The 22,324-nt window shown below is 37.2% G+C and overlaps 8 protein-coding genes across 9 annotated transcripts; 2 read left to right on the forward strand and 6 right to left on the reverse strand.

The window, feature by feature from the left end:
* Window positions 1-96: 96 nt before the first annotated feature.
* LOC100641593 (malate dehydrogenase, mitochondrial-like) lies at window positions 97-1,875 on the reverse strand. The gene is made up of 11 exons (XM_003387101.3): window positions 1,752-1,875; window positions 1,546-1,707; window positions 1,330-1,420; window positions 1,210-1,279; window positions 1,060-1,164; window positions 875-1,013; window positions 686-784; window positions 581-631; window positions 435-533; window positions 318-386; window positions 97-262 (listed from the first exon to the last, which is right to left on the reverse strand). Exons 1-11 carry the CDS (start codon window positions 1,824-1,826, stop codon window positions 203-205), a joined length of 1,020 nt encoding a protein of 339 aa, XP_003387149.1. The 5' UTR covers window positions 1,827-1,875; the 3' UTR covers window positions 97-202.
* A 36-nt stretch (window positions 1,876-1,911) lies between these two features.
* LOC100638172 (serine/threonine/tyrosine-interacting-like protein 1) lies at window positions 1,912-3,301 on the forward strand. The gene is made up of 9 exons (XM_019997442.1): window positions 1,912-2,006; window positions 2,060-2,108; window positions 2,158-2,219; window positions 2,274-2,388; window positions 2,441-2,509; window positions 2,563-2,630; window positions 2,673-2,913; window positions 2,967-3,079; window positions 3,133-3,301. Exons 1-9 carry the CDS (start codon window positions 1,938-1,940, stop codon window positions 3,235-3,237), a joined length of 891 nt encoding a protein of 296 aa, XP_019853001.1. The 5' UTR covers window positions 1,912-1,937; the 3' UTR covers window positions 3,238-3,301.
* Window positions 3,302-3,341: 40 nt separating this feature from the next.
* LOC109582610 (histone-lysine N-methyltransferase SETDB1-B-like) lies at window positions 3,342-5,427 on the reverse strand. Of its 2 annotated transcripts, none has more exons than XM_019997441.1 (9): window positions 5,345-5,427; window positions 5,240-5,299; window positions 4,924-5,180; window positions 4,774-4,878; window positions 4,137-4,279; window positions 3,864-4,084; window positions 3,690-3,797; window positions 3,549-3,637; window positions 3,342-3,481 (listed from the first exon to the last, which is right to left on the reverse strand). In XM_019997441.1, the coding sequence occupies exons 1-9, from the start codon at window positions 5,384-5,386 to the stop codon at window positions 3,364-3,366; spliced, it is 1,143 nt and encodes a 380-aa protein (XP_019853000.1). In that variant the 5' UTR covers window positions 5,387-5,427; the 3' UTR covers window positions 3,342-3,363. The 2 variants fall into 2 exon arrangements, with proteins under 2 accessions (XP_019853000.1, XP_019852999.1); XM_019997440.1 differs by having other exon boundaries at window positions 3,864-4,087.
* An 86-nt stretch (window positions 5,428-5,513) lies between these two features.
* On the reverse strand, window positions 5,514-12,289 carry LOC100638428 (kinesin-related protein 11-like). Its single transcript, XM_019997434.1, has 34 exons — window positions 12,183-12,289; window positions 12,062-12,138; window positions 11,923-12,012; window positions 11,726-11,844; window positions 11,605-11,658; window positions 11,502-11,558; window positions 11,375-11,456; window positions 11,191-11,315; window positions 10,999-11,135; window positions 10,821-10,947; window positions 10,721-10,768; window positions 10,551-10,670; window positions 10,263-10,502; window positions 10,015-10,206; window positions 9,877-9,936; window positions 9,558-9,617; window positions 9,455-9,502; window positions 9,365-9,403; window positions 9,289-9,321; window positions 9,210-9,248; window positions 9,095-9,163; window positions 8,990-9,034; window positions 8,246-8,305; window positions 8,140-8,196; window positions 7,998-8,089; window positions 7,848-7,918; window positions 7,751-7,785; window positions 6,996-7,046; window positions 6,907-6,939; window positions 6,786-6,842; window positions 6,627-6,666; window positions 6,468-6,558; window positions 5,783-6,003; window positions 5,514-5,738 (listed from the first exon to the last, which is right to left on the reverse strand). The coding sequence occupies exons 1-34, from the start codon at window positions 12,287-12,289 to the stop codon at window positions 5,611-5,613; spliced, it is 2,904 nt and encodes a 967-aa protein (XP_019852993.1). The 3' UTR covers window positions 5,514-5,610.
* Window positions 12,290-12,309: 20 nt separating this feature from the next.
* On the forward strand, window positions 12,310-14,095 carry LOC100638554 (retinoblastoma-binding protein 5 homolog). Its single transcript, XM_003387077.2, has 3 exons — window positions 12,310-12,891; window positions 12,936-13,239; window positions 13,282-14,095. The coding sequence occupies exons 1-3, from the start codon at window positions 12,364-12,366 to the stop codon at window positions 13,950-13,952; spliced, it is 1,503 nt and encodes a 500-aa protein (XP_003387125.1). The 5' UTR covers window positions 12,310-12,363; the 3' UTR covers window positions 13,953-14,095.
* LOC100638683 (inhibitor of nuclear factor kappa-B kinase subunit beta-like) lies at window positions 14,068-19,134 on the reverse strand. Its single transcript, XM_003387078.3, has 26 exons — window positions 18,936-19,134; window positions 18,610-18,753; window positions 18,439-18,559; window positions 17,924-18,024; window positions 17,780-17,875; window positions 17,691-17,732; window positions 17,559-17,639; window positions 17,366-17,508; window positions 17,143-17,319; window positions 16,938-17,094; window positions 16,807-16,891; window positions 16,708-16,754; window positions 16,575-16,660; window positions 16,417-16,518; window positions 16,262-16,367; window positions 16,038-16,181; window positions 15,874-15,965; window positions 15,669-15,819; window positions 15,590-15,620; window positions 15,427-15,526; window positions 15,276-15,347; window positions 15,040-15,224; window positions 14,824-14,881; window positions 14,606-14,767; window positions 14,482-14,539; window positions 14,068-14,436 (listed from the first exon to the last, which is right to left on the reverse strand). The coding sequence occupies exons 1-26, from the start codon at window positions 19,056-19,058 to the stop codon at window positions 14,254-14,256; spliced, it is 2,847 nt and encodes a 948-aa protein (XP_003387126.1). The 5' UTR covers window positions 19,059-19,134; the 3' UTR covers window positions 14,068-14,253.
* Window positions 19,135-19,202: 68 nt separating this feature from the next.
* Window positions 19,203-20,464, reverse strand: LOC100638811 (iron-sulfur cluster co-chaperone protein HscB, mitochondrial-like). The gene is made up of 6 exons (XM_011406057.2): window positions 20,236-20,464; window positions 20,090-20,186; window positions 19,952-20,041; window positions 19,744-19,891; window positions 19,591-19,638; window positions 19,203-19,353 (listed from the first exon to the last, which is right to left on the reverse strand). Exons 1-6 carry the CDS (start codon window positions 20,436-20,438, stop codon window positions 19,265-19,267), a joined length of 675 nt encoding a protein of 224 aa, XP_011404359.2. The 5' UTR covers window positions 20,439-20,464; the 3' UTR covers window positions 19,203-19,264.
* A 32-nt stretch (window positions 20,465-20,496) lies between these two features.
* On the reverse strand, window positions 20,497-21,924 carry LOC100638938 (peptidase M20 domain-containing protein 2-like). Its single transcript, XM_019997439.1, has 2 exons — window positions 21,687-21,924; window positions 20,497-21,530 (listed from the first exon to the last, which is right to left on the reverse strand). The coding sequence occupies exons 1-2, from the start codon at window positions 21,887-21,889 to the stop codon at window positions 20,552-20,554; spliced, it is 1,182 nt and encodes a 393-aa protein (XP_019852998.1). The 5' UTR covers window positions 21,890-21,924; the 3' UTR covers window positions 20,497-20,551.
* Between the last annotated feature and the right edge of the window lie 400 nt (window positions 21,925-22,324).

Genomic DNA, 22,324 nt, shown 5'->3' on the forward strand with positions numbered 1-22,324 from the left:
ACTGACAATGTGAATGCGCTTCGAAATTCACAAATCTAATTTCGATATGAATCAGCTCAACTTCATTACATGTACATACTACAATCTATACATCAGTACTTCAAATTGATCAGCTATACTTTGAAATAATAGCTATTACAATACTAATAATAATAATAATAATAATACACAAATTGTACTACAAGTGTTTGGTTCACGTCTTCTAGTTTTCGTTTGCAAATTTCACTCCTTTTTCAATATTTCCCAGTAGTTCTGGCATTGCCTAATAAGATGACGCATTACTGGTGAATACTGCACTGTGATAAGAAATGAATTACTTCTGCTAATTTCTGTTGTTCAAAATTTGACAAGGTTCCCATTCCTAAATTTTTCTCTAATCCACGAGGCTATAGGTAGGAGAGGTTATATAATTAATTGATGTGGGCGTGACTTACTCCTAATTGAAGAGGAGTAGCAAAATAAGCAGCTTCAGTGACATTAGAAGCCACATAAGCACACTCAACCACACTCTCTCCTTTCATTCCTCTTAGCAACTGAAGACAAGAGAATATAAAATGAGGTATGATGTTGAATGACTTACTGAAAAAGCAAATCTAGCACCTGCATATGCCATTGATAACGTCGCAGAACCCTATCAACAACAACAACAACAACAATAATAATAATAATAAATATAAATACGTACAGCTCCAGCTTTAGCCTTCACGACTTCAGTCCCAGCCTCTTGTATTCTCGTGGTTAATGAAGACACTTCATCATCAGTGAACGAGACTGAGGGAGTGACCTAAGAAAGATTAATACACCACAAGTACCAGTATATACATGTATTATTGACAGGCGGATACACAGTGAGAGTGTGTGTGTAAGTATATACTTGTGACAACAGTGGGAGTATAGTGACCCCAGAGTGTCCTCCTATTACTGGCACGTTAGTAGCTGATACATCAAGTCCCTTAGCCTCAGCTATGAAGGTATTGGCTCTCACCACGTCCAATGTACTAACACCAAATATCCTACAGGCATTAAATAGAATAAAGTACTTCTATTTAGAGCCCAAACCTGCATGGATCATACACTCCGGCCTTCTTGTAGACTTCGGAGGCAATTGGTACGGTTGAGTTGACAGGGTTAGAAATAATACCCAACATTGCATTAGGACAAGCTCTAATAAACTAACTAATAAAGAACAAATGAAATGAAGTTATGTACTTAGCAGCTGCTTGAGATAATTTCAACACAATTGTAGCATTAGTATTGAACAGGTCATCCCTAGTCATACCTAATTAATAATAATCAATAATTAATAATAATGATGATTGCTGTTAATACCGGGTTTACGAGGTACCCCAGCTGGTATTAATACTACATCACAACCAGTCAGAGCTTCATTCAACTGGTCTGGTCCCTCAAAAGAGCTAACCTACACAACAGATAAGAGACCATTCACCATTGTATTGGAGGGGATGTCTATTGTTGTCAAATGTTCTCATACAAAGGAACTGTAACTGGATTAGCATCCACCAATGAAAGTAATGGTGTATTAACCTGAGCTGGTGTTTCAATGTGGCTGATATCAGCAGCAACTCCGGCAGTGTTAACGACATCATACAGTACCAGTTGAGAAACGAGAGGAGACTGTTTCAAGAGGAGTGCCATTGGCTGGCCTATGCCACCTGCAGCTCCTAAAACAGCAACTTTAGCTTGAGGCTATGGAGAAATAATAACTAACAATAATAATGGAGTCCTCTTACAGTGGAAGAGGTAGAAAGTAGCCTCCCTCCATATCTCAGGACAGAACTGACTGACAACCTACCCAGAGACATCATTACTACACAACACCTTCAATGGTCGATTATGGTCCGGTGTACCAGTGTACCTGATGGAACACTCTACTGAGCATGTGCAGTGATGGTTGCCAATAGCAACCAATACACAACATGTACAAGAGGAGCAGTGCAGGTCTGTCTTTGTGCGAGCCCACTACTTTATACAACCTCATTACCCGGGTGAGCCTTATGATCCATCATCCTCTACGTGTTTCATTTTAACAAACACACAGTGTGACAGAAAGCCATCAGTCCTAGACTCCAATTACTTATTGATATTAGGTATGATACAGTTAATGTCTTTGTGAAGCTACAGTGTGTTATTGTGCAGATGTGAGAAATAGAAAAGATTATGAACACAGTCATATAACACTGGCAAAGCACATTGAAGAGGTAATGGCAAGGATATGATCAGTAGTTATATACAGTATAATACTGCATGTACAGGTAAAGGAAGCAGACACTGGTAATAGTAAGTACAGGACACCATTTGGTGCTGATGTCAGTACTGTACTCCATTGTGTGGTGTATGATGGAAAGACAGTATCATTAATTGAAGACAGTAAGAGAGAGAGACATTGACACTCTCAGTTCATATTCCCCGCTCCTAACAGATTCTGCTATTAGACTGGCTACAGAGCTTGCTGAGAATGGCTCAAAGAATCCTGTGCTAGTTTTAAAAGGTATACAAAGTAGATACATCTTGACAAGCTAACAGGATCATTATGTGGTGTAGGGGGCTATGAAAGATTCTCTGCTGAATATCCATTTTTAAGAACTCAAAAGATACTTTATACTCCAAAAGTAAATGATAAGTTACATGTGAATCAACTTAAACCATAACAGGAATTAGAACACTTGCCTCACTATCCAAGCGAAATATTACCACATTTTTTATACCTTGGAGATGAGAGGCATGCCTATAATCCATTGCTAAGTTATGACATAAAAATAAAAGGACACATTAACGTGAGCAGTGATCTGTACTCCGCATGGCCAGAAACTGTTAATGAAGTACATGTTGATGTTCAAGATGTACCTCAAGCAAACCTCCTGGAGAGATTTGAAGAAGTTTGTTCATTCATAGGTAAGCAGAGAATGATGGACCCTCAGTATCATTGTGTATCTTTAATATAACAGAGTCTTATAGGAAGAAAAGTGAAACTGTTCTTGTATTTGGTAATAAAGGGATGAGCAGAAGTGCCACTCTTGTAGCAGCTTACCTCATTTACTACAAGAACATGAATCATAAGGTAATAGCTAGTATCATCATTATCAATAATCATCATTATTATCACTGTGATAGGTTGCTTTAGACTATATAAGAAACTGTAGGCCTAATGTAAAGCCACTGAAATCATTTGTAGATCAACTGAAGGAATGGGAAAAAATGCAGTCTGAACCAAAATAATTAATTATAATACAGTGTAAAATTTCATTTAAAAAGTTAATAATACTCATAATGGTGCTGGGAATGTTATAGTGACTGCATGCAATCATTATAATCTCAATAATAATAATAATAATGATCTTTATTTTAAATAAGTCTGCCTCTACAGTTAGAGGATCCACACATACACTTGACAGCTTTTCCTTCAACACTTCCAATGATGTAATTATAATCCCAAAACAATTGACTATAGGCAGGTATTAAACTAACAACAATAATAATAATAATGAATAATAATGAATAATAATGAAGGAACAAATAATGGTTCAAACCTCTGAGCAAAGAAGGCAACAGATGGAAATCGAATGTCATGAGAATCAACAAAAACATTTTGAACAAATAAATTAGGAGAACAGCTATGCTATGATAGGAACCACCAGTTAATAATGATGACCACACCCACTCAAACTTACGTTAATAAATCTTGCTACATTACCATAAGAACTGGCATCAATAACATAAGAATGAGATTCATTGAAGAATGAGCGTGTTAATGGAATCGAATAAGATGAAAGGCCTGACTATAAATAATTATAAATAATAATAATAATAATAATAATAATAATAATAATAATAATAATGGATACTTGTGGTGTATTTGAAGATAAAGAGACCAGATAGTGTCCATCTTCATCAATTAAATCATTATCTTCATTAAGTAATGGAGAGCAGGACATGTTGCTGCCAGTAGTACTGATCTGGTTTGAAGTGTCACTGTCACTGTTGCTGCTTGATGACAATACCAATGAGCCTTCAGAAGATGATGTACCACTGATACCACCATCACACTCCTTAGCATACTCCAGCACTTCTATCAAACACTGGACAATGATAAAGGATAGCTGATAGCTGGACATTACCTATATAATCTAGCTCTGCTAGATAATTGTCTCCAAAATCCAAGCCAGTTCTATTAGCTATTTCATCATTCATAATGAGTCCAACATAGGAACACACAAAAGATCCTTGGGGTATGTCTTCTAATGTCAGTACACCCCACCCACTTTAAAATAACAAATAATTATTATTACGTATTAGTTAAAGCACTGTTGAGAGTAGGTTACGGAAATTATTGCACGAGGGGCGGTCGAGAGGAAAATGTAGCACAAGGCGAAGCTGAGTGCTACATTTTCGTCGAGACCGTCCCGAGTGCAATAATTTCCGTAATCTACGAATCAACAGTGCTTTGATTGGTTTGTAGTGGTGCGTGGGCGGATCAAATGAAATTTCAAAGTCTCGCAGGTCACCAGCACAAGACGATCAGATCTCATTTATCACTATTATTATTGTTACATGTCTAGTGTGTAGCTGAGGCTGCTATTTGCCTCTATCAAAGCTTGTGGTTAACAGGAAAGCCCATACATATTATACTATGCAGTACTATATATTCCGCACAGTGCTACATTTTCCTACCATGCGGTTATTGGAAGTTGTAGCACTGGCTGCGCCTTTGATCCACCCACGCACCATACTACAAGGATACTTAAAGATACTTACATGTCCTTAGTCTTGAATACCATTAGCTTGTGTTTGATGCCATTTTGAATTACTCTATTACCACAGCTGCTGCTACACTGACAGTACTTGTTACATTCGTATAACCTAATCATAATAATGAAACCATACAATTGTACATGTTGAACTAACCCAGAAACAAGTTTAGACATTAATCTGTTGCTATTATCATACCCATCAGTAATATTGGATTTATTCGGCCTAGTCAAGCCCTGCCCCTCATCTTCCGTCAATTGACGACAGCTACAGTGAGACAAGCTGCACTGATCAGAACAACCACAACGAATCATAAACCCGTTATCCGTTTCCATGGAAACACCAGAATCCAAACAGCAGTCTTTAACATAATTGAATGGTGGAACAGATCGTGTATCAACCCAATTTAAACACTGAAGGACAGCAGATGGAGTAGGGTGGGTAAAAAGGGATCAGTATTTCAATGGCTAACTGGTATCTGAAGAGTTTCTTTTCCATTAGATATATCCTCCACAAAAAAGCTGAAGACATTCTATTGTAACTACAACATCAGAACTAGTATAATCCACACACGAACCTGGCATAGAGTCTTCAATGGAGACGGTGACACAGACGTCATGATGAGTACATGCAGTGTATGCTGCTGCCACTGCCAGGTGATGGGTGGGTTTGGTTTGATTCAAGATTGACATTAAAAATTTAAACCTTATCAGTGCTTTTTTTAGAGTTTTGGCCATCCTCAAAAATTGATTTACAAAAAATAAGTATTGATATAATATCTGCCATTATCTGGTGCATGATCATGTTAAATAAAATTGAGTACGTTTGCATTAAGTGTTGCATCTATTGCTGCAGGCAGGGATTGTCAGGTTTTCCGTATTCACAAGGTCCTTCAATAGAAGGATCATCATTCTCGTCAGCAGCACCTTTATCAAGAGCAAGTGCTTCTGGTTTGACTGGTTCAGCAGGTTCTGTTCATCGTTAAATTAATTAATATTCATTGATTGATGCTTACCATAGGACCTATTAGAAGATAAAAGGGGTGGGGCAATGGGTGTGGTCTGAGCTACAGGGGCAGTGGGTGGCACTTTTTGCATGTACGAGAATCTGGAACAATCCATGAGTTTAGGAGTCACTGGTTGCATAGCAACAGGGCTTGGTGCTGCTGGCTCTTTGGTGTCCTCATATTTAAAACGATAAATATTCCTTTCTTTTCTGATTCTAGCGACATCTTCACTGAGAGAGAGAGAAAGAGAGGGAGAGAGATAGAGGGAGAGAGGGAGAGAGAGGGAGAGAGAGAGAGAGAGAGAGGTATACATCAGGACAAGACGTGTAGGGGTACAAGTGTTTTGATAAAAACACTACAAAACAATTCTCCATTTTTATTACATGTACTCTTTCTGATGCATACACACGTATTTATGTTGTGTAGCAAGTTTGAACTGATTCAAATCAAAATTGAATTATTTAAGAAATTTTAAAGTTGCTCAAAGTGCCATGACATGTACTGTATTGTATTGTACTATGAGCTCCTGAAGCTCAGCTACAACTACTGTAATCAATGATGTATTGCCAAGAGTAGTTACTAGTTGTAGTGTAGGGTATCACCTCAGGACCAATTGATGGCCTGGGTTAATGAAGACCATCATTAATACAGTAGAACCTACAGTGGAACCTACAGTAGTTATTAACTTATTTACTTGAGTTTCTCGTGAGTTTTATTTAATTGGAATATTTCTTCTTTTAATTTCAAGCAACTCCTTTGACTTTCATTATAAAGATCTTTAGGCACTAACAAACAACAACAACAACAACAATAATAATAATGACAATTATTATTATTATTATATTAAACGTACCTCTCGTATTTATCAATTCAGAATTTTTTTTCAGTAGACGCTAAGAGAATAATAATAATAATAATAATAATAATAATAATAATAATAATGATAATAATAATAATAATAATGATAATAATAATAATAATAATGATAATAATAATAATTATTATTAGTTACTTTATTATCAGTTAATATCAGTTCTATACTGCTGTCCTTTTCAACAAGAACTGCTTCCTAGTTGCAAATAATAAATAAATAAATAAAAATAGATTTGTAAATAAATAAATAATTAACAAACTTGATCTTTCAGTTTCTGTCTAGATTCACACAACTACAATAAAAAGTAACAACAATTAATTATAGCCCGAGACCACACCCACTATCCACCTCTTCCTGTAATCTCTTGATTTCATTCTTCAACTTACAACATTCCACAGACTATAAAATAAGACAATAATGGTATAACGGTAGGGTACAATGGTAAAACGGTGGGGTACAATGATCTAATGGTAGGGTACAATGGTCTAATGGTATGGTATACAATGGTCTAATGGTATGGTACACAATGGTCTGATAGTGGAGTACAATGGTCTAATGGTATGGTATACAATGGTCTAATGGTGGGGTACGATGGTCTAATGGTAGGGTGCAATGGTCTAATGGTAGGGTGCAATGGTCTAATGGTGGGGTACAATGGTCTAATGGTATGGTATACAATGGTCTAATGGTAGGTGCAATAGTCTAATGGTATGATATACAATGGTCTAACGGTGGGGTACAATGGTCTAATGGTAGGGTACAATAGTCTAATGGTATGGTATACAATGGTCTAACGGTGGGGTACAATGGTCTAATGGTAGGGTGCAATAGTCTAATGGTATGGTATACAATGGTCTAACGGTGGGGTACGATGGTCTAATGGTAGGGTGCAATGGTCTAACGGTGGGGTACAATAGTCTAATGGTAGGGTGCAATGGTCTAATGGTATGGTATACAATGGTCTAACGGTGGGGTACAATGGTCTAATGGTATGGTAAAATGATCTAACGGTGGGGTACAATGGTCCAATGGTAGGGTGCAATGGTCTAATGGTATGATACACAATGGTCTAATGGTAAGGTACAATGGTCTAATGGTTGTACCTCAGTTTCTTGCTCTTTCAATGTTTGACTGGCATCTATTAATAATAATTAAGAAATAATAATTAATAAATTAATGATAATAATTATTATTAATTACTTTCAGATTTCAGTTCTTCATATTTCTCTCGGTAAATATTTCTTTCAGTTCTGTACCGTTGTACAAGCTCTCTGTAGGCAGGAATATGGGTGGAGCCATTAATAATAATAATAATAATAATAATAATAATAATAATAATAATAATAATACTTGTTTTTCTGAAAATTTTCTTTCATTTCAAGATTATCAGCTTCAAGTTCACTACACTTCATAACAATAGCATCTCTAGCTTCCTCCAATTCCTAAAAATAAAAAAAAAATAAAAAAATAAATAATAATAATAATAATTCACCTGTATGTCATTAGTCAATGAAGATATTGTAGCATCATTTTCCTTCATAACAGCAATCTAAAAATAAATAAATAAATAGACAGACAATGATTATAGATATAACTACCATTTCTGTCATATTTTCTATTAGTCCTTTAGAAACACTGCTTTCAGAATCAGTCACTTCCTAAATTATTAATTATTAATAAACTATACAAGTGACGTGCATTAACAAACATACATGTAGTTTGATCTATAGAAAGTTTAGGAGACCCCAAATTTTTATTACATTTTCCGATACATATTGATGCCCTTATGCTGTGTAGAAAGTTTGAGATGATTCCAACTTCAATTTTTCAAGTTACGGCCATTTTAAGAAAACGTCAAAAATCTGAAAAATACCCAAGGCTATAGTCCATGGTTTTTTCCAAAAAATGGCTCCGAAATCAACCCAAATTTTTATTACATTTTCTGATACATATTGATGCCCTTATGCTGTGTAGCAAGTTTGAGCTGATTCCGACTTCAATTTTTCAAGTTACGGCCATTTTAAGAAAACGTCAAAAATCTGAAAAATACCCAAGGCTATAGTCCATGGTTTTTTCCAAAAAATGGCTCCGAAATCAACCCAAATTTTTATTACATTTTCTGATACATATTGATGCCCTTATGCTGTGTAGCAAGTTTCAGGTGATTCCGACTTCAATTTTTCAAGTTACGGCCATTTTAAGAAAACATCAAAAATCTGAAAAATACCCAAGGCTATAGTCCATGGTTTTTTCCAAAAAATGGCCAAAAAATCACCCCCAATTTTTATTACATTTTCTGATACATATTGATGCCCTCATGCTGTGTATGTGTGTACATTTACTTCAAATTGTAGACCTAATGAAGCTACTTTCTCATTTTCAGCATTCTAAAAATTAAAATTAAAATAATAATAATAACAATAAACAATGGTTAATAATAATGATACCATTTCTAGTCTCAAATCTTCAATTTCTTTACATTTAATTCCGAGTTTCTCTTCAGCCTCCACCAAACACTAATTAATTAATTAATTGATTGATTAATTAATTTAAAGAAATTACTTTACGTAAACCAGAAACTTCAGTCTCCATAGCAACACTCTACAAAATAAAAATGATATAATTAATTAATATAACTTACTTTATTAGACATTAGTTCGTTAAGTTCCTTCAACTAATAAATAACTGTTAATAACTAGCCACACCCCTTCTCTCACCTCAGCTTCATGTTTCTCTTCATTCAAATTCATTTTCGACTGTAAACAATAAACATAAACAATAAACATAAACAAAGTGTTTGTGTTTACTTCAAATTGTAAAGCCTGTTCATTTAGCAATTCCTTGTACTTCTTAGTCTAATAAATTAACATTATTAAATTTAATAATTAATTAATTAATTGCTTCAGTTACATTAATACTGTAGACTTGATTGTCACTGATAATTTCAGATTTAAGTTGATCAATTTCTGCCTAATAAATAATAATAACAATAACAATAATAATAATAATAATAATAATAATAATAATAATAACAATAACAATAATAATTTTTTTTTTAAATTATTTTAACAACAACAACAACAACAACAACAACAACAATAATAATAGTAATTTTTAAAGCAGGTTAATTTAAGGAAAGGAAAGGAGAGAGAGAAAGATAGAGAGAGTTAGAAAGATGGAGAAAATTGTAATAATAATAATAATAATAATAATAATAATAATAATTTACTGATAGCACTGCCTCTACTTCTTGTGCTTTAACTTCACTTTCATCAAGTTTAAACTGAAGCTGAAATAAATTAAAAATACTAATTATTATTAATTTTAGCAAACAAAACAAGTTCCAGTTTAATTAATACTACTGCACCTCTTCCAGTTTAGTTTCATTTAATTTCAGTTCGTTATAATGAGGACACTTGAAGGAGGCGTCCATATTGACAAAGACACACTCGTTAATGTTCCTCATGGCTTGTAGAGTAATCTCTGGATCAATGCAAGCAATGGGTGTGGCTTCGCTATCAGTTTGGGTACTGGCATCAACACTGAACTCATCAAATAACTAATAAACAAACAAATAAATAAACAAATAAATAAACAAACAAGCAAGATACTGACTGGAAGCAGTGATTGTGACTCTAAGGTCTCCTCTCCTCTTGATGGTTTCTTCCGTCTCAAGGTAACGTTAGGCAGAATGAAGGTTCTACATGGAACAGTGCTGGAGGGTGTGGCCATTACACTGGGCGTGGCAGTGGGTGTGGTGAATGACCTGTGCTTGTTAAACAAAGGACTGTCTAGTACCAGCTGTTTATCAGCAACAAATGAAGAAGGAGTATCCATAGCAACACCATCATCTTCCTGGTATTCATTTAATTATTAAAAAATAATAAAGAAACATTCACTTACTGTCATATCTTCATCTTTATTCAATTCTTTCTTTAATCTTTTGTTTTCAGCTTTCATCAAATTAAGTTCTTCAATCAACTTTGATATCTTCCTCTGCATGGCCACTTCACTTAAGAAGACCTCAAGATAGAGTAACCATAGCAACAGGTGGTGCAGTATCTCTTCCTTACTTCATTTACAATCGGCTTGTTGGATATCTTCTTTGCTCTTTGAGCAAACTATTAATGACCAGTATTAATAACTAGCCCCTCCCCCTGCCACACCCCTTACCTTAAGAGTGGAGTGGCTCTCCTCCAGTGCCAGTGGTGATATGTTACAAATAATAACTGTCTTAGAGTTTCCTCCCAGCGAATGACGCAAGTACCTCGTCAGTTTGGAGTCCCTGTACTGTATGTGACTATGAATATTAATGAATATCAATAATAATAATAATAACTGCTAATTCTACCCGTCATATTTCATTGATAGTTTAGATATGACACTGGTTAGAGTCATTAGACTCAGGTTGATGCTCCGCCCCTCCTTGAACTCTGCCTGATTGATAGCAGCTGATGCTTTCTCACTCCCCGCCAGATCAACAAGATTCTAAAAATAGACACAATTGACCACACCCATTAATAATTCTAATTAAAGCCCTAACCAGACACGAGACCTGCACTATGTCCTTGTCTTGGCTGATGTCCTTACTCTCAATGATTATCGTAAAGATTGCATGAGATCTGCTGCTGGCTGTGTTCATCTTAGTCTCTCGCACAGTTCTGTTATCTAAACAACAACAAACAAACAAACAACAAACAATAATAATAATAACAACAAGTGGTTACTTCTTCCGGCTACTAACACCTGCAGTACATCAGCAACAGTGACACATTCTGTTTCTGTTAAGTTATGAACAATCAAACGACCCTACTTATAACTATTAATAACCATTAATAACTATTAATAACTAACAGGCCCCTCCCTCAGCTGTAGGTTGGTCCTGCTGGTGTTCTGGAGGTCAGTGATACTCTATGGATCATGTGATCATCATGTGACAGAACCTCATGTGACATACCTCGTTATAAAGTTCAAAATAACTAACACGAACAATAAAGTCTCTCATTACTTGCTAAATAAATAAATAAACAAACAAATAAACAAATAAATAAATAAATAGATTAATTAATGGACAATACTTTCTTGATGATATCGTAAAGGTTCAGTATCGCCAGTGGAATGATTCCAAGAGCTTTGTCATCACCCATCATTGTATAGGTCTTACCACTGGCCGTCTGACCATACGCAAATATAGTACCTATTAATAGTAACATATCATAACATATTCTATTAATAGTAACATATCATAACATATTCTATTAATAGTAACACTTGCCATTGATTCCTCTGACTGCATCGTTGACAACAGGCTGTGCTATTTCATTAAAAATGGTTTCAGTTACCACGTCCTGTCCAAAAACATTATCTAATTAAAAGAAAGAAAAGATACACTCGTAAAGAGGAGCTGGAGTTACCAAACTCATAGGAGGCAGAGGAGTCTATGGGTGAGACTGACTTCTCGTTAACTGTCCACTTTACTTCACCTGTTTCACTGACAAGAGAATAACAGACAGACACAAGCCATTGTCCACTTACTCGTTCACCAGTGGCCTCAGCCTCACTCCAACTGTGATAGTGTCCATCATCAGAGGATCATGAAGGAGGTTGTATTTGCTGATGGCCCGCGTAGAGTTAGTGCGCATGCGCAGTACTGATGGGAGGGACTTGTTAGTTAATTGATCGTTATTAAAAATAAAATGGCTACCAAGAGAGAGGTATGAATCTTGAGCTCCTCCGCACGTTTGATCATAGCTACCCAGAGCACAATGATGGTGTGTTGGACTCTGGTAGCGAGGCTGTCATAGTACAGTTCAATAGACGGGGGACCATGTTAGCTGTTGGCTGCAATGATGGAAGAATAGCGCTATGGGACTTTATGACAAGAGGGATATCCCGCCAATGCAGCTATCACATTCACCCCATAACCTCACTCAGCTGGAACAGAAGTGGGCGGAGACTCCTCAGCTCAGCGACTGATTGGAATGTTGTGTTATGGGATGTCATTAGTGGGGAGGCAGAGCTCTGCCTGAGGTTCCCTTCTCCTGTCATGAAGGTTCAGTTTAACCCACGGGACAAGAACATGTTCCTCGTCTGTCCCATGAAACACGCCCCCACCCTAGTAACGATTAAGGGGGCGGGGCCAGTGCACACTCCTCTACCGACTGACGGGGAACCAGAGTCTTCAATGACTGGATCTTTTGGTCGTCACGGGAAACTGATAATACTAGGGACCTCCAAGGGAATGGTATGATGTGCTTATGATGTAACGTGTTACTATTATTAGAACAGGTCCTCGTTATTAATGTAAAGACTTTGGATATTATTAGAAAGTTTCGTGTCCTCAGTGGAGGGTCCTCTCATGTAGCTGTCAAATCAATTGAAGTTGCCAGACGAGGGAACAACTTTCTAATTAACGGCTCAGACAGGGTCTTACGAGTCTATGACCTTGAAAACCTTGACAAGGAGCCTCTGACTGGAGAGGAGGGGGAGGGAGGGAAGGAGGGAGAGAATGGGAAGGAGATTGAGGTTGAACCTTTACAACGACTCCAGGATAACGTGAACAGAATGCAATGGAAGAAGTGTTCTTTCTCTGGTAAATAAATTAATATTCTTAATCTTACTTCTCTCTCTTCAGGTGACGGTGATTACATTTGTGCTGGTTCTCACAGACAGCATGAGCTGTACATTTGGGACAAGGCCACAGGGAACCTTGTTAAGATGCTGACGGGACCAAAGGGAGAGTCCCTCCTTGACCTTACCTGGCACCCCGTCAGACCAGTTATACTCTCCGTCTCTAATGGAGTTGTGAACATTTGGTCTCACACTCAGACTGAACTGTGGAGTGCTTATGCTCCTAATTTTAAAGAGCTTGATGAGAACGAAGACTACGAGGAAAGGGAGAGTGAGTTTGATATTGAAGACGAAGATAAATCCGTCAATAATGAGGACCCAGCCCAGTCTAATGGTGTGGAGGAGGTGACAGTGGTGGATGTTACAGATTGCCCAGTGATACCAGCTTTCTGCAGCAGTGAAGAGGATGAGGAAAGTCCTTTGGATTGGTTACCTTATGCTCCTGAGATTGAGGAACCTGATGAACCAGGCTGGGGCCAGCTAGAACCATCCCTTAACGAGTTGCCTATCAACAAGAGGCGTAGTGATGATGATAAAGAAGAAGGTGTGGTCTTGTCACCAAAGAAACCTCATACAATAGATATAGACCTGCCAGAACCAGTGAATGATAATAAAGGAGACACTGGAGCAGCTGGTAGTGGTGGAGGAACCAAGAAGAACAAAAATAAAAAATAAATAAAAATGACAATGTTCACTGTTTTATAGTCTCTTTATGTGAAATACATTAATTAATTAATGGATCACTTTTTGTTTTGTAAAGTACTTTCTGTTTTAGCAGCTGCTATGACTATTTGAATAAAGAAAATATTTCAAAACTATCGACAACAAAAATAATGACACGTAGACATTAGATATAACAATAACAACAACAATAATAATAATTCTTATTAGTAAGAGTAATGAACATCACATGACTGGCAAAATAGCAATAATGTATTTAAAATTTATCATTGTTATATTTAATTAATTAGTAATTTTAGATAAAGTCATTTTTCCTCGGGTTCTTAGAGTCCCCAACCGGTTGAGGCTTTGACTTGGCACTTCCTGAGGACGCGCGAGTTCTCACAAAGTCAATTTTAGCAGGTTTAGCCCAAATACGATAGAACTTCCTCTCGGACCCATCGGGCTCTCCTATCTGCTTAGCAAGGACTGGGTTATCCTATGGGGGCAGGGGGTCAGGGGGGGAAATTTAAACTAAAATTACTTTAAAACTGGCCTCCTCGGGGCTCCTTTCATCCATCATACCAATAACCAAATCAGCACTAGATTAGAATAAAGAAATAATTAACACAATAATTAATTAATTAATTAATTAATTAATTAATTACATTCGTCCCTGTCTGTACCCAAAGGCAGGGTAGCACTCTGGCTCCAATATGGCGTATGGGCGTGGTTTCTTCAAATGAAGCAAGTTGAGGTGAATGTTACCTTGACCAGCTTGACCTGCTCTTCCAACAGGATGGAACAAAACAATATCACCAGGTTTGTAACTAGAAAATAATAATAAGAATTAATATGATATTATTATTATTATTGTTGTTGTTACTTTTCTAAATATGTTATTCTAATGTGGACTTGATCAATGTCAGCCTCATCACCAAAACCTAAAAAAACAACAACAAACAACAACAAACAACAATAAACAACAACAAACAACAATAAACAACAACAAACAACAACAAACAACAATAAACAACAAACAACAATAAACAACAAACAACAACAAACAACAATAAACAACCAACAAACTAATAGTGTTTACCCGATGCTCCACTCAGCAGTTTCTGTTGCAGTATATCAAGATGGAGGCTTGCCTCTGGTATCAGCTCATTGAGGTCCAACTGTCCCTCCACCACAAGGTACCCACTGGAGGTGCTGTCTTCCGCCCCGAGAATAGGGTACAGGTCCTTACTCTTGTTGCTAGGAGACCGACTGGCAGAGGAGGGGCTACAGGAATAACCACACCCACTTAATTGACACTGTATCTCACTGACTTACTCAATAAGTCGTTTTGCTGATATGCAGAAAGTCTTGAACTTTTCAGCAAGAGTAGGATCAAGTTTAGGAGCCCTAGCAAGACATCATTAATATTCATTATCATCATTAATATTCATTGTTCATTATTATTATTATTATTATTATTGATTACTCTTTGTCAGCTATCTGTTGATGTAGTTTAGCATTTTCAGCTTCAATAGTCCTGATGTGTTCATTCTTGGCAGCAATGTCCTGCTGCAACTGGGACCATCCTACAGTACATTAAATAATAATAGTTATAAATTTAATAATAATGATGATGAAGATGAACTGACCTTGCTGATTTTGACTTTGTGCTACTGGTGCCTATAATAATGTACAATTAATTAATTAATTAATTAATGAAGTACTAACAGCAGCTGCTGATTTTGTTGATCTGAGCAGTTCTGCTCTCCATTCCGGTACACCTTGAGTGAGTGTTTTATTCAAATTGTCTTGCTTGACTTTAAGAGCAGAAGCTTTCTGTGAGACATTCCAAATGTCATAGAGTGCTGTGTATAGACCTCTGGAGTTTAAATAAATAAATTTAAAATAAATAAATTAAAAAGGAAAGACATACTTCAACATCTTGTGAGCTCTGTCGGTGGAAGAGACAATGAGTCCTTTACATAACTGAAGGAGCTCCTCACACATCTGATAGATAAACTGCCTCTGATCGTAAAGAGATAATAATAATAATGAACAGGCAATTAATTAATAGTGCATTAATTTATAACGTCTCACTTCAATGGAGGTAAGTGACTTCGCTTTCTTTGACAGTTTCTTTGCATTCTCAATGAGGTCGTCAATCTGGAGGGAGGGAGCACGAAGGATCGTGTTCTCACATTTCTTCAGACTCGTCTCCATTTCACTGACCAAACCATCAATCTATTAATAATAATAATTAATAATAATAATTAATAATAATTAATAATAACTTTAAAAATTCATAAACCTCTAATACTCACCTCATTCTTTTCTCTCTTGACTTTAGTCACATTATCTTTGAAGGTCTTAGCAGCTGCTGGACTGATTCCAGTCCCTTTGTTCAATACTGATATGTCACTGGATAACCTGTGATTAATAACCAGTAATAGCCACACCCACTGATGATCAAACCCACCAATCACAGGCCAGCGTTGCTTTAGCAATAGTCTCCTGGGCCAGTTGTCTTGTATTGGCCAGTGACTGGATCAGTGTCTCAAACTGTTTGGTACAAAATGCCCTGCAATAAGAGGAGGGGATAATCACCCTGCCCCTATTAATCAACAGCTAATTAACCTGAACTCCTGTATGCATGAAAACTGTCTCTCAATTTGTTTCTCAAGTGAACCAATTGAATGGACTATCTCATCCGAGTACTTGCGCTATTAATAGTAACAGTTGATTACATCATCATTACATCACGACTCACTCCTGTAATCAGCTCCACACACTGTGACTTGCTCTCCACACAATAATCTAACGAGGATAAGGAGGTGTGGTCATTATATTAATATTAATTATTTCTTACATAATTTGGCGAGTGCTCCATAATCAGGTTCCAGGAGATCAGCTGTGACTTCGTTAACAGGAATAAAGTATATAACGGCATGTCCCTATATACCAAAAATACATGTACATGTTACAGCTGGTCCCTGGTACCTGTGATCCACCTGCTCTGTTCATAAAGAGATTGAAATCATTCTGACTCGTGTTCGAATTCTTTGAAATATAAATATCCGACTGGGAGGAGAATATGACCTGGTGTTCGACCGGGGTCCCAGCTGCTAGCTCAATATCATTCATAAGGTCCTCAGGTCTAGGAAGTACAGTACGTAATGCAACAGTCCTTCATTATCTTACGTACTTCATGTCAGATTCCACCATAAACTTGAAACCAGTTCCGTGAAGAAGATTAACGACTTCAACCTTACTCTTTAGGAGGTCATCAACAAAATCAAAGAATTCAGGATATGTCATCCTCTCCAATGCATCCAGTTTTAACAAAGACACCAGCAGCTGGTTCATCTTTTGCTTGAACGGACTATTAAGAATACATGTATTATCATGTTAAAGTAGGTGTGGTTTACGCTGAGAGTCTCTCGTCCAGAGATGCTGGCAGTTCATATATGTACTTGACCTTAGGAACCGGCCCATAGTTAGGAGCCGTACTCGGCTCCCAAGCAATGGCGTCACCTTTCTTATCCAGAATGTGTAATATGTGATTTAATTGCTGATTAATTAATTAATAATCAATTAATAATAATGATAATTATAACTTACAGCATAGAATCCACACTGACCCACGAGTACTTTATAAATCAAAGCACCAATAGACCACAGATCAACTTTATCATCATAGTGCTAAGTACGGCAGTTATAAAATGAAAGTAATTAATCATAAAACAAACATACCTCCACACCAGGATTGAACACACACCTCAGTGCTTCTGGAGCCTGTTATAACAATAAATTAATTGGTGCCACACCCACTCATTAATTACCATGAATACAGGGGTCCCTGCCAGTGACGTCAGGTCCAGAGGTTTCATCGACTCGTCTTTAAAGTGTCGGGCAAACCCAAAGTCGGCTAGTTTGATCTACACATGAAAGAAGAACACATCAATCACTAAAAGGAGCAGTCTTACCATCATCTTCCCAGTCTTGGGATGATACTTTATCAATATGTTCCCTGGCTTAATGTCTCTGTGAACAATGTTATGAGCTCTAAGAGCTTTCATACCTTCACCTGGTGAAAATACAGTCACATGATGATCACATGTCAGTATAGTTATTATTGGTTATTAATTAATACATGTACATGTATAGTAAAATTATGATGCATTTAAAATAGTTGTCATACCAAATATGGTAATAGGAAATGCTGTGAGGAAGTGACTAATAACAATAGTTTGGCATACGTTAAACATGTGACGTACATGTAACATGTGACGTACATGTAACACTGCAACAGGAGGGGATTGGGTTGCAGCTGTCTTTGACCTTTTAAATTTTTAATCAAAATTAGAAACAAATTCATAATCTGCTGAATCATCAACAATAAGAACAATAAACAATACCAACAATATTCATTATCATTATCATCAATAATCATGTGATAGCGTTAAACTTTAATGAAGTGTGGGGGCGTTAGGTTCCTTACCAAGTTGATGAAGGAGAACGGTCACATCTTGATCACAAAATGGCTTCACTTTAATGAGGTGGTCCAAGTCGCACTCACACAACTCCATTACCATCACAATAGCATCGGCTCGTTGCATATCCTGTTACCATGACAATCTTTAACCACACCCACCACAAGTACCGTACATACCTGTACATGATACAAATGGACCACGTACTCACACTGGCGGAGTTTCTTAAGAACGTCAATCTCTCTCATGAGGTTCTGCTCAGCCTTTGGGTCCTGTCTAAAGAGATCCTTACGAACGACCTTCACAGCAACTTCAGCTGTCTTCTACAAAGGAGAGGTGGAAATTGAAAAACAACTGAGACTGAAAATAAAGTGGTTACACAAATATTAATAATAACAAATAAAATTGTAAAGAATCAATAGAAACCTGTCCCAATACAGTGAACCACATACAGCACAGGCCCAAAGTGATAGTCTAAACACACGAGTCTGGTTCCTTCCCTCACCTGGCTGTTCCATCCTTTGTACACGTTCCCGTAGGATCCTTTCCCGAGGAGGCTCTTCAAGTCCCAGGCGTATCCGTCACAATGAGCCACGGAACCACCTGAGGACTTGCCGCGAAAAGCCATCAGAGAGAAAAGGAGGGAGGTAGCTCAAACTTGCTGATAAAGGCTAGCCTTGTAAAGGGAAACCCCAGTCCAAACTAGCTGGCTGACTACAAGCCACGCCTACATAAATTCAGCAAATAATGAGCCACACCCACGAGCTATGAATATCATTAACACACACCATCCAAAAAGTGAGCTCACTGCTGCTGCTTAACTGAAAATTAAAATTAAATTTGTATTCTTGATAATATTTCTTCTTTTATGTTAATATAATACTTCATTTCTGATAATGCTGACTTTGCACCTTCCAAATCATCTAAAAACACATTATCAAATTAATTATTAATAATTACTGTACAGCTGATATTTTGATAAGAAAATTTGGTCAATTGCTAATTTTTGTTGATCGGCAGGTTTCAATTTCCATGCATCAATGAGCATTTGTGTACTTAGTTTAAAATGGCGGGTCTTATTTTTAAATGGCTATGATTATAAACTTATATAAGATGAACCTCCTTCCTCCAAAGTTACCAGCTGCATACAGTGTACTTACTTTTCTTAAAACAGTCACTTAAGACAGTGATTGATTTGTTTAATGAAACTATAAATAAATAAATAAATAAAACTCCTATTATTATTATTATTATTATTATTATTATTATTATTATTATTATTATTATTATTATTATTATACAGCTGCTCATACCCTCATTATTATTCATTAATTGCTTCAGTTTTGCTTGCGATGGATTAGCATGTATCTCCTCATTAATATTCATTATCGTCTCCAGAAACTCCTCCCCTCCGGCTATAAGATTATCTTTCTCATCAATCTCCACATTATTCAACTCCAACTAAAAATTAAACAAGGCAGCCCATTAAAATTTTAAAGGATAACCCATTAAATTGCATACCATATAAAGGCCCCTCCTGTAATGATCAGACAAAGTGTTATAAGCTTTATTAATTAATGATGAGTGCTCCTCAGCAAACTGACGCTCTAACTAATGGATATACAATGAGTCATGTGACCTTTGGGGGTGTGGTCTTACAGGTGACTTCAATGCGTACTTGTCTGGGTGAAGCCAGCGCTGTAACCAATGGTAACGAGATTTTATCACCTCAGGCTTGATATCAAACTGAACGTCACTAAAATAATGATCGAAAAATAAATGATTTAACCAATTATTAGTTTTACCATTGCAATATGTGAAAGTAATTAGAGGTGGTGGGTGGAAGGATCACGTGATGTTCACAGGGACAGGTGAAGGTTGGTTCATCTAGTTGTACACTAATGGTCTTATTACAGTTCCAACAGTTCAACTGACGAGTAGAGAGCAGTCTCCTACCACTGGTACCGCTTAACAAAAGCTTCTCTCCTAGTTTTCTGAAGGCAGCCATTTTATTAATAGTTAAAGTGACTAGTTAATTTATTAACTAGGAGGTGTGGCTATAATATTAAATTTTTGATTTAAAATAAAAATTTTAAAGCAAAAACAAAATTAAGTTAATAATCAATTATTTTTAGTACCAACTTGCTCTACAAATTTCTCCTTTATCTCCTTGACCAGCTCCTCCCCTCCCTTCAGTACATCAATACAAGTGAGGGCCATGTTAACAGCTGTAACTCTGGTCTTAGTGTGGGACTCGGGTATATCAGTAACAGCTGCAAACTCACGAGTGTGATTCACCTCACCTGATCCAATGGCAAAGGTTGGATGCAATGAAGGAACAACATAAGAGACATTCCCCATATCAGTAGACCAAGAGGCATTGGCATCATAAGTATACTCAGTACCAGAGGCCTCAATATGTTTACGATAAATACCAGCTAGGACTGGGTTAGAATGAAGGTCCGTATACGACACATCGTTCTCTTTTATCTCAACTGTGCAACCAGTTGCAGTAGCAGCTGACTCAAAACAGGACGTTACTTTACCACGAAGTACCCCTAGCTCTTTTAGATTAGGAGCCCTGACGTAGTATAGCAGAGAAGCTTTCTCTGGTATTATGTTAGGCTTTGTACCGCCATTAGTAAACACAGCATGAACACGCCAAGTTGGCTTCATCTGTTGCCTCAGGAGGGAGACATTAGTATATGCCAGTACAGCTGCATCTAAAGCATTGACTCCCTCCCAAGGGAAGGCAGCAGCATGAGCTGCTTTACCAGTGAACTCAACCGAAAGGGTCACCCGAGCATTAATATAACCAACAATAATCTCAACAGGAGCAGGGTGGACCATTATAGCAATATCAAAGTCATTGAAAGCACCTCTATCCATCAAGAGTACCTTACCACCCCCACCCTCTTCTGCAGGAGTACCCAGGACTGTAAGGGTACCCGGGGTACCACTGGACTCAAGGTATGCTTTGATAGCTACACCAGCTCCAAGACCAGCAGCTGCTATGAGGTTATGACCACAAGCATGACCGATCTCAGGGAGGGCATCATACTCACAGATCACACACACATGAGGAGACCCTGATCCAAACCTACACAACAAAGGACATCTTTAGTAATAGCATTCCTAATGTACGTTTTAACAATAAAGACCATTTGACTACACCTACTTCTAAATACATGCAATTATTAATGTAGGGGCTGTGCCGGTTGAATTAACTACTTATCTTACATGTACATGTAGCTACCTTGCTCTAAAAGCAGTTTCTATGTCACAGTAGCTCCGGTCCACTTTAAATCCTTTTGATTCTAAATAGTCAGTCAATAGTTTATGGGCGGCCTTCTCTTTATATGCCAGCTCAGGATTAGACCACAGCTGGTGAGCAATAGACCTCAGGGGCTCCTTTTCCCCTTCTATAGCGTCAGACACAATCTTCCTAGCATCCGCCATTTTAAACTCAGTGACATCTAATGTTCACAGTTATTATTGGTGACAATAGTTAGTGTCTTTCCCGGGATATCTGGCGGGTATGGTCACGTGAGGATTGCCCAATCCACTACAGGTTGCCTAGGAACCAGTTACATCAGGCGGGATCACAAGTCAAAGAAGAAGCACGAGGCAGCCATTGTCTCTTTCCTCAGGTTTTATCGTTTCTCCATTGATAACCTTCTCCCTATCATTCTCTCTCTTTCTTTCTCTCAATAGGTTTGTAGTACCAACTGTTGGAGAGAGACAGACAGGTTATACTATGCCCTGTATGTACAAGCTTGTAACATTCTTTATGTAGGGAGGAGCCATGACTTGTTACTGTCTGGAGTACAGGATAATTAATGAGATAAGTTAATACACACACACACACAGTGTTTTTGTATATGAGTGTGTGAT

This window comes from Amphimedon queenslandica, unplaced genomic scaffold, assembly GCF_000090795.2.
Source record: "Amphimedon queenslandica unplaced genomic scaffold, v1.1 AMPQUscaffold_13372, whole genome shotgun sequence".
NCBI lineage: Eukaryota > Metazoa > Porifera > Demospongiae > Haplosclerida > Niphatidae > Amphimedon > Amphimedon queenslandica.

What these genes read in the sequence shown, in the direction of transcription:
- LOC100638938 (XM_019997439.1), bottom strand. Translation starts at nt 21,889, where the DNA reads ATGGCGGATGCTAGGAAGATTGTGTCTGACGCTATAGAAGGGGAAAAG. An exon ending in GAAACTGCTTTTAGAGCAAG is followed by an intron (nt 21,531 to 21,686) that starts GTAGCTACATGT and finishes TTTGTTGTGTAG; the next exon opens with GTTTGGATCAGGGTCTCCTC.
- LOC100641593 (XM_003387101.3), bottom strand. Translation starts at nt 1,826, where the DNA reads ATGATGTCTCTGGGTAGGTTGTCAGTCAGTTCTGTCCTGAGATATGGA. An exon ending in TTATCTCAAGCAGCTGCTAA is followed by an intron (nt 1,165 to 1,209) that starts GTACATAACTTC and finishes TTAGTTTATTAG; the next exon opens with AGCTTGTCCTAATGCAATGT. An exon ending in GTGCTAGATTTGCTTTTTCA is followed by an intron (nt 534 to 580) that starts GTAAGTCATTCA and finishes TCTTGTCTTCAG; the next exon opens with TTGCTAAGAGGAATGAAAGG.
- LOC100638683 (XM_003387078.3), bottom strand. Translation starts at nt 19,058, where the DNA reads ATGGCTTTTCGCGGCAAGTCCTCAGGTGGTTCCGTGGCTCATTGTGAC. An exon ending in CTGGACGAGAGACTCTCAGC is followed by an intron (nt 17,320 to 17,365) that starts GTAAACCACACC and finishes TATTCTTAATAG; the next exon opens with TCCGTTCAAGCAAAAGATGA. An exon ending in CAACAAAATCAGCAGCTGCT is followed by an intron (nt 15,621 to 15,668) that starts GTTAGTACTTCA and finishes ACATTATTATAG; the next exon opens with GCACCAGTAGCACAAAGTCA.
- LOC100638811 (XM_011406057.2), bottom strand. Translation starts at nt 20,438, where the DNA reads ATGGCTGCCTTCAGAAAACTAGGAGAGAAGCTTTTGTTAAGCGGTACC. An exon ending in TACTTTCACATATTGCAATG is followed by an intron (nt 20,187 to 20,235) that starts GTAAAACTAATA and finishes TCATTATTTTAG; the next exon opens with TGACGTTCAGTTTGATATCA. An exon ending in AGTACGCATTGAAGTCACCT is followed by an intron (nt 20,042 to 20,089) that starts GTAAGACCACAC and finishes TATATCCATTAG; the next exon opens with TTAGAGCGTCAGTTTGCTGA.
- LOC100638172 (XM_019997442.1), top strand. Translation starts at nt 1,938, where the DNA reads ATGTACAAGAGGAGCAGTGCAGGTCTGTCTTTGTGCGAGCCCACTACT. An exon ending in AGTATCATTAATTGAAGACA is followed by an intron (nt 2,389 to 2,440) that starts GTAAGAGAGAGA and finishes CGCTCCTAACAG; the next exon opens with ATTCTGCTATTAGACTGGCT. An exon ending in TCCTGTGCTAGTTTTAAAAG is followed by an intron (nt 2,510 to 2,562) that starts GTATACAAAGTA and finishes TATGTGGTGTAG; the next exon opens with GGGGCTATGAAAGATTCTCT.
- LOC100638428 (XM_019997434.1), bottom strand. Translation starts at nt 12,289, where the DNA reads ATGCGCACTAACTCTACGCGGGCCATCAGCAAATACAACCTCCTTCAT. An exon ending in TAGTGCAGGTCTCGTGTCTG is followed by an intron (nt 11,136 to 11,190) that starts GTTAGGGCTTTA and finishes GTCTATTTTTAG; the next exon opens with AATCTTGTTGATCTGGCGGG. An exon ending in AAAACTCACGAGAAACTCAA is followed by an intron (nt 6,004 to 6,467) that starts GTAAATAAGTTA and finishes TCTCTCTCTCAG; the next exon opens with TGAAGATGTCGCTAGAATCA.
- LOC109582610 (XM_019997440.1), bottom strand. Translation starts at nt 5,386, where the DNA reads ATGACGTCTGTGTCACCGTCTCCATTGAAGACTCTATGCCAG. An exon ending in AGCAGAGCTAGATTATATAG is followed by an intron (nt 4,088 to 4,136) that starts GTAATGTCCAGC and finishes AGTGTTTGATAG; the next exon opens with AAGTGCTGGAGTATGCTAAG. An exon ending in TATCTTCAAATACACCACAA is followed by an intron (nt 3,798 to 3,863) that starts GTATCCATTATT and finishes AATTATTTATAG; the next exon opens with TCAGGCCTTTCATCTTATTC.
- LOC100638554 (XM_003387077.2), top strand. Translation starts at nt 12,364, where the DNA reads ATGAATCTTGAGCTCCTCCGCACGTTTGATCATAGCTACCCAGAGCAC. An exon ending in TAGGGACCTCCAAGGGAATG is followed by an intron (nt 12,892 to 12,935) that starts GTATGATGTGCT and finishes TTATTAGAACAG; the next exon opens with GTCCTCGTTATTAATGTAAA. An exon ending in GAAGAAGTGTTCTTTCTCTG is followed by an intron (nt 13,240 to 13,281) that starts GTAAATAAATTA and finishes CTCTCTCTTCAG; the next exon opens with GTGACGGTGATTACATTTGT.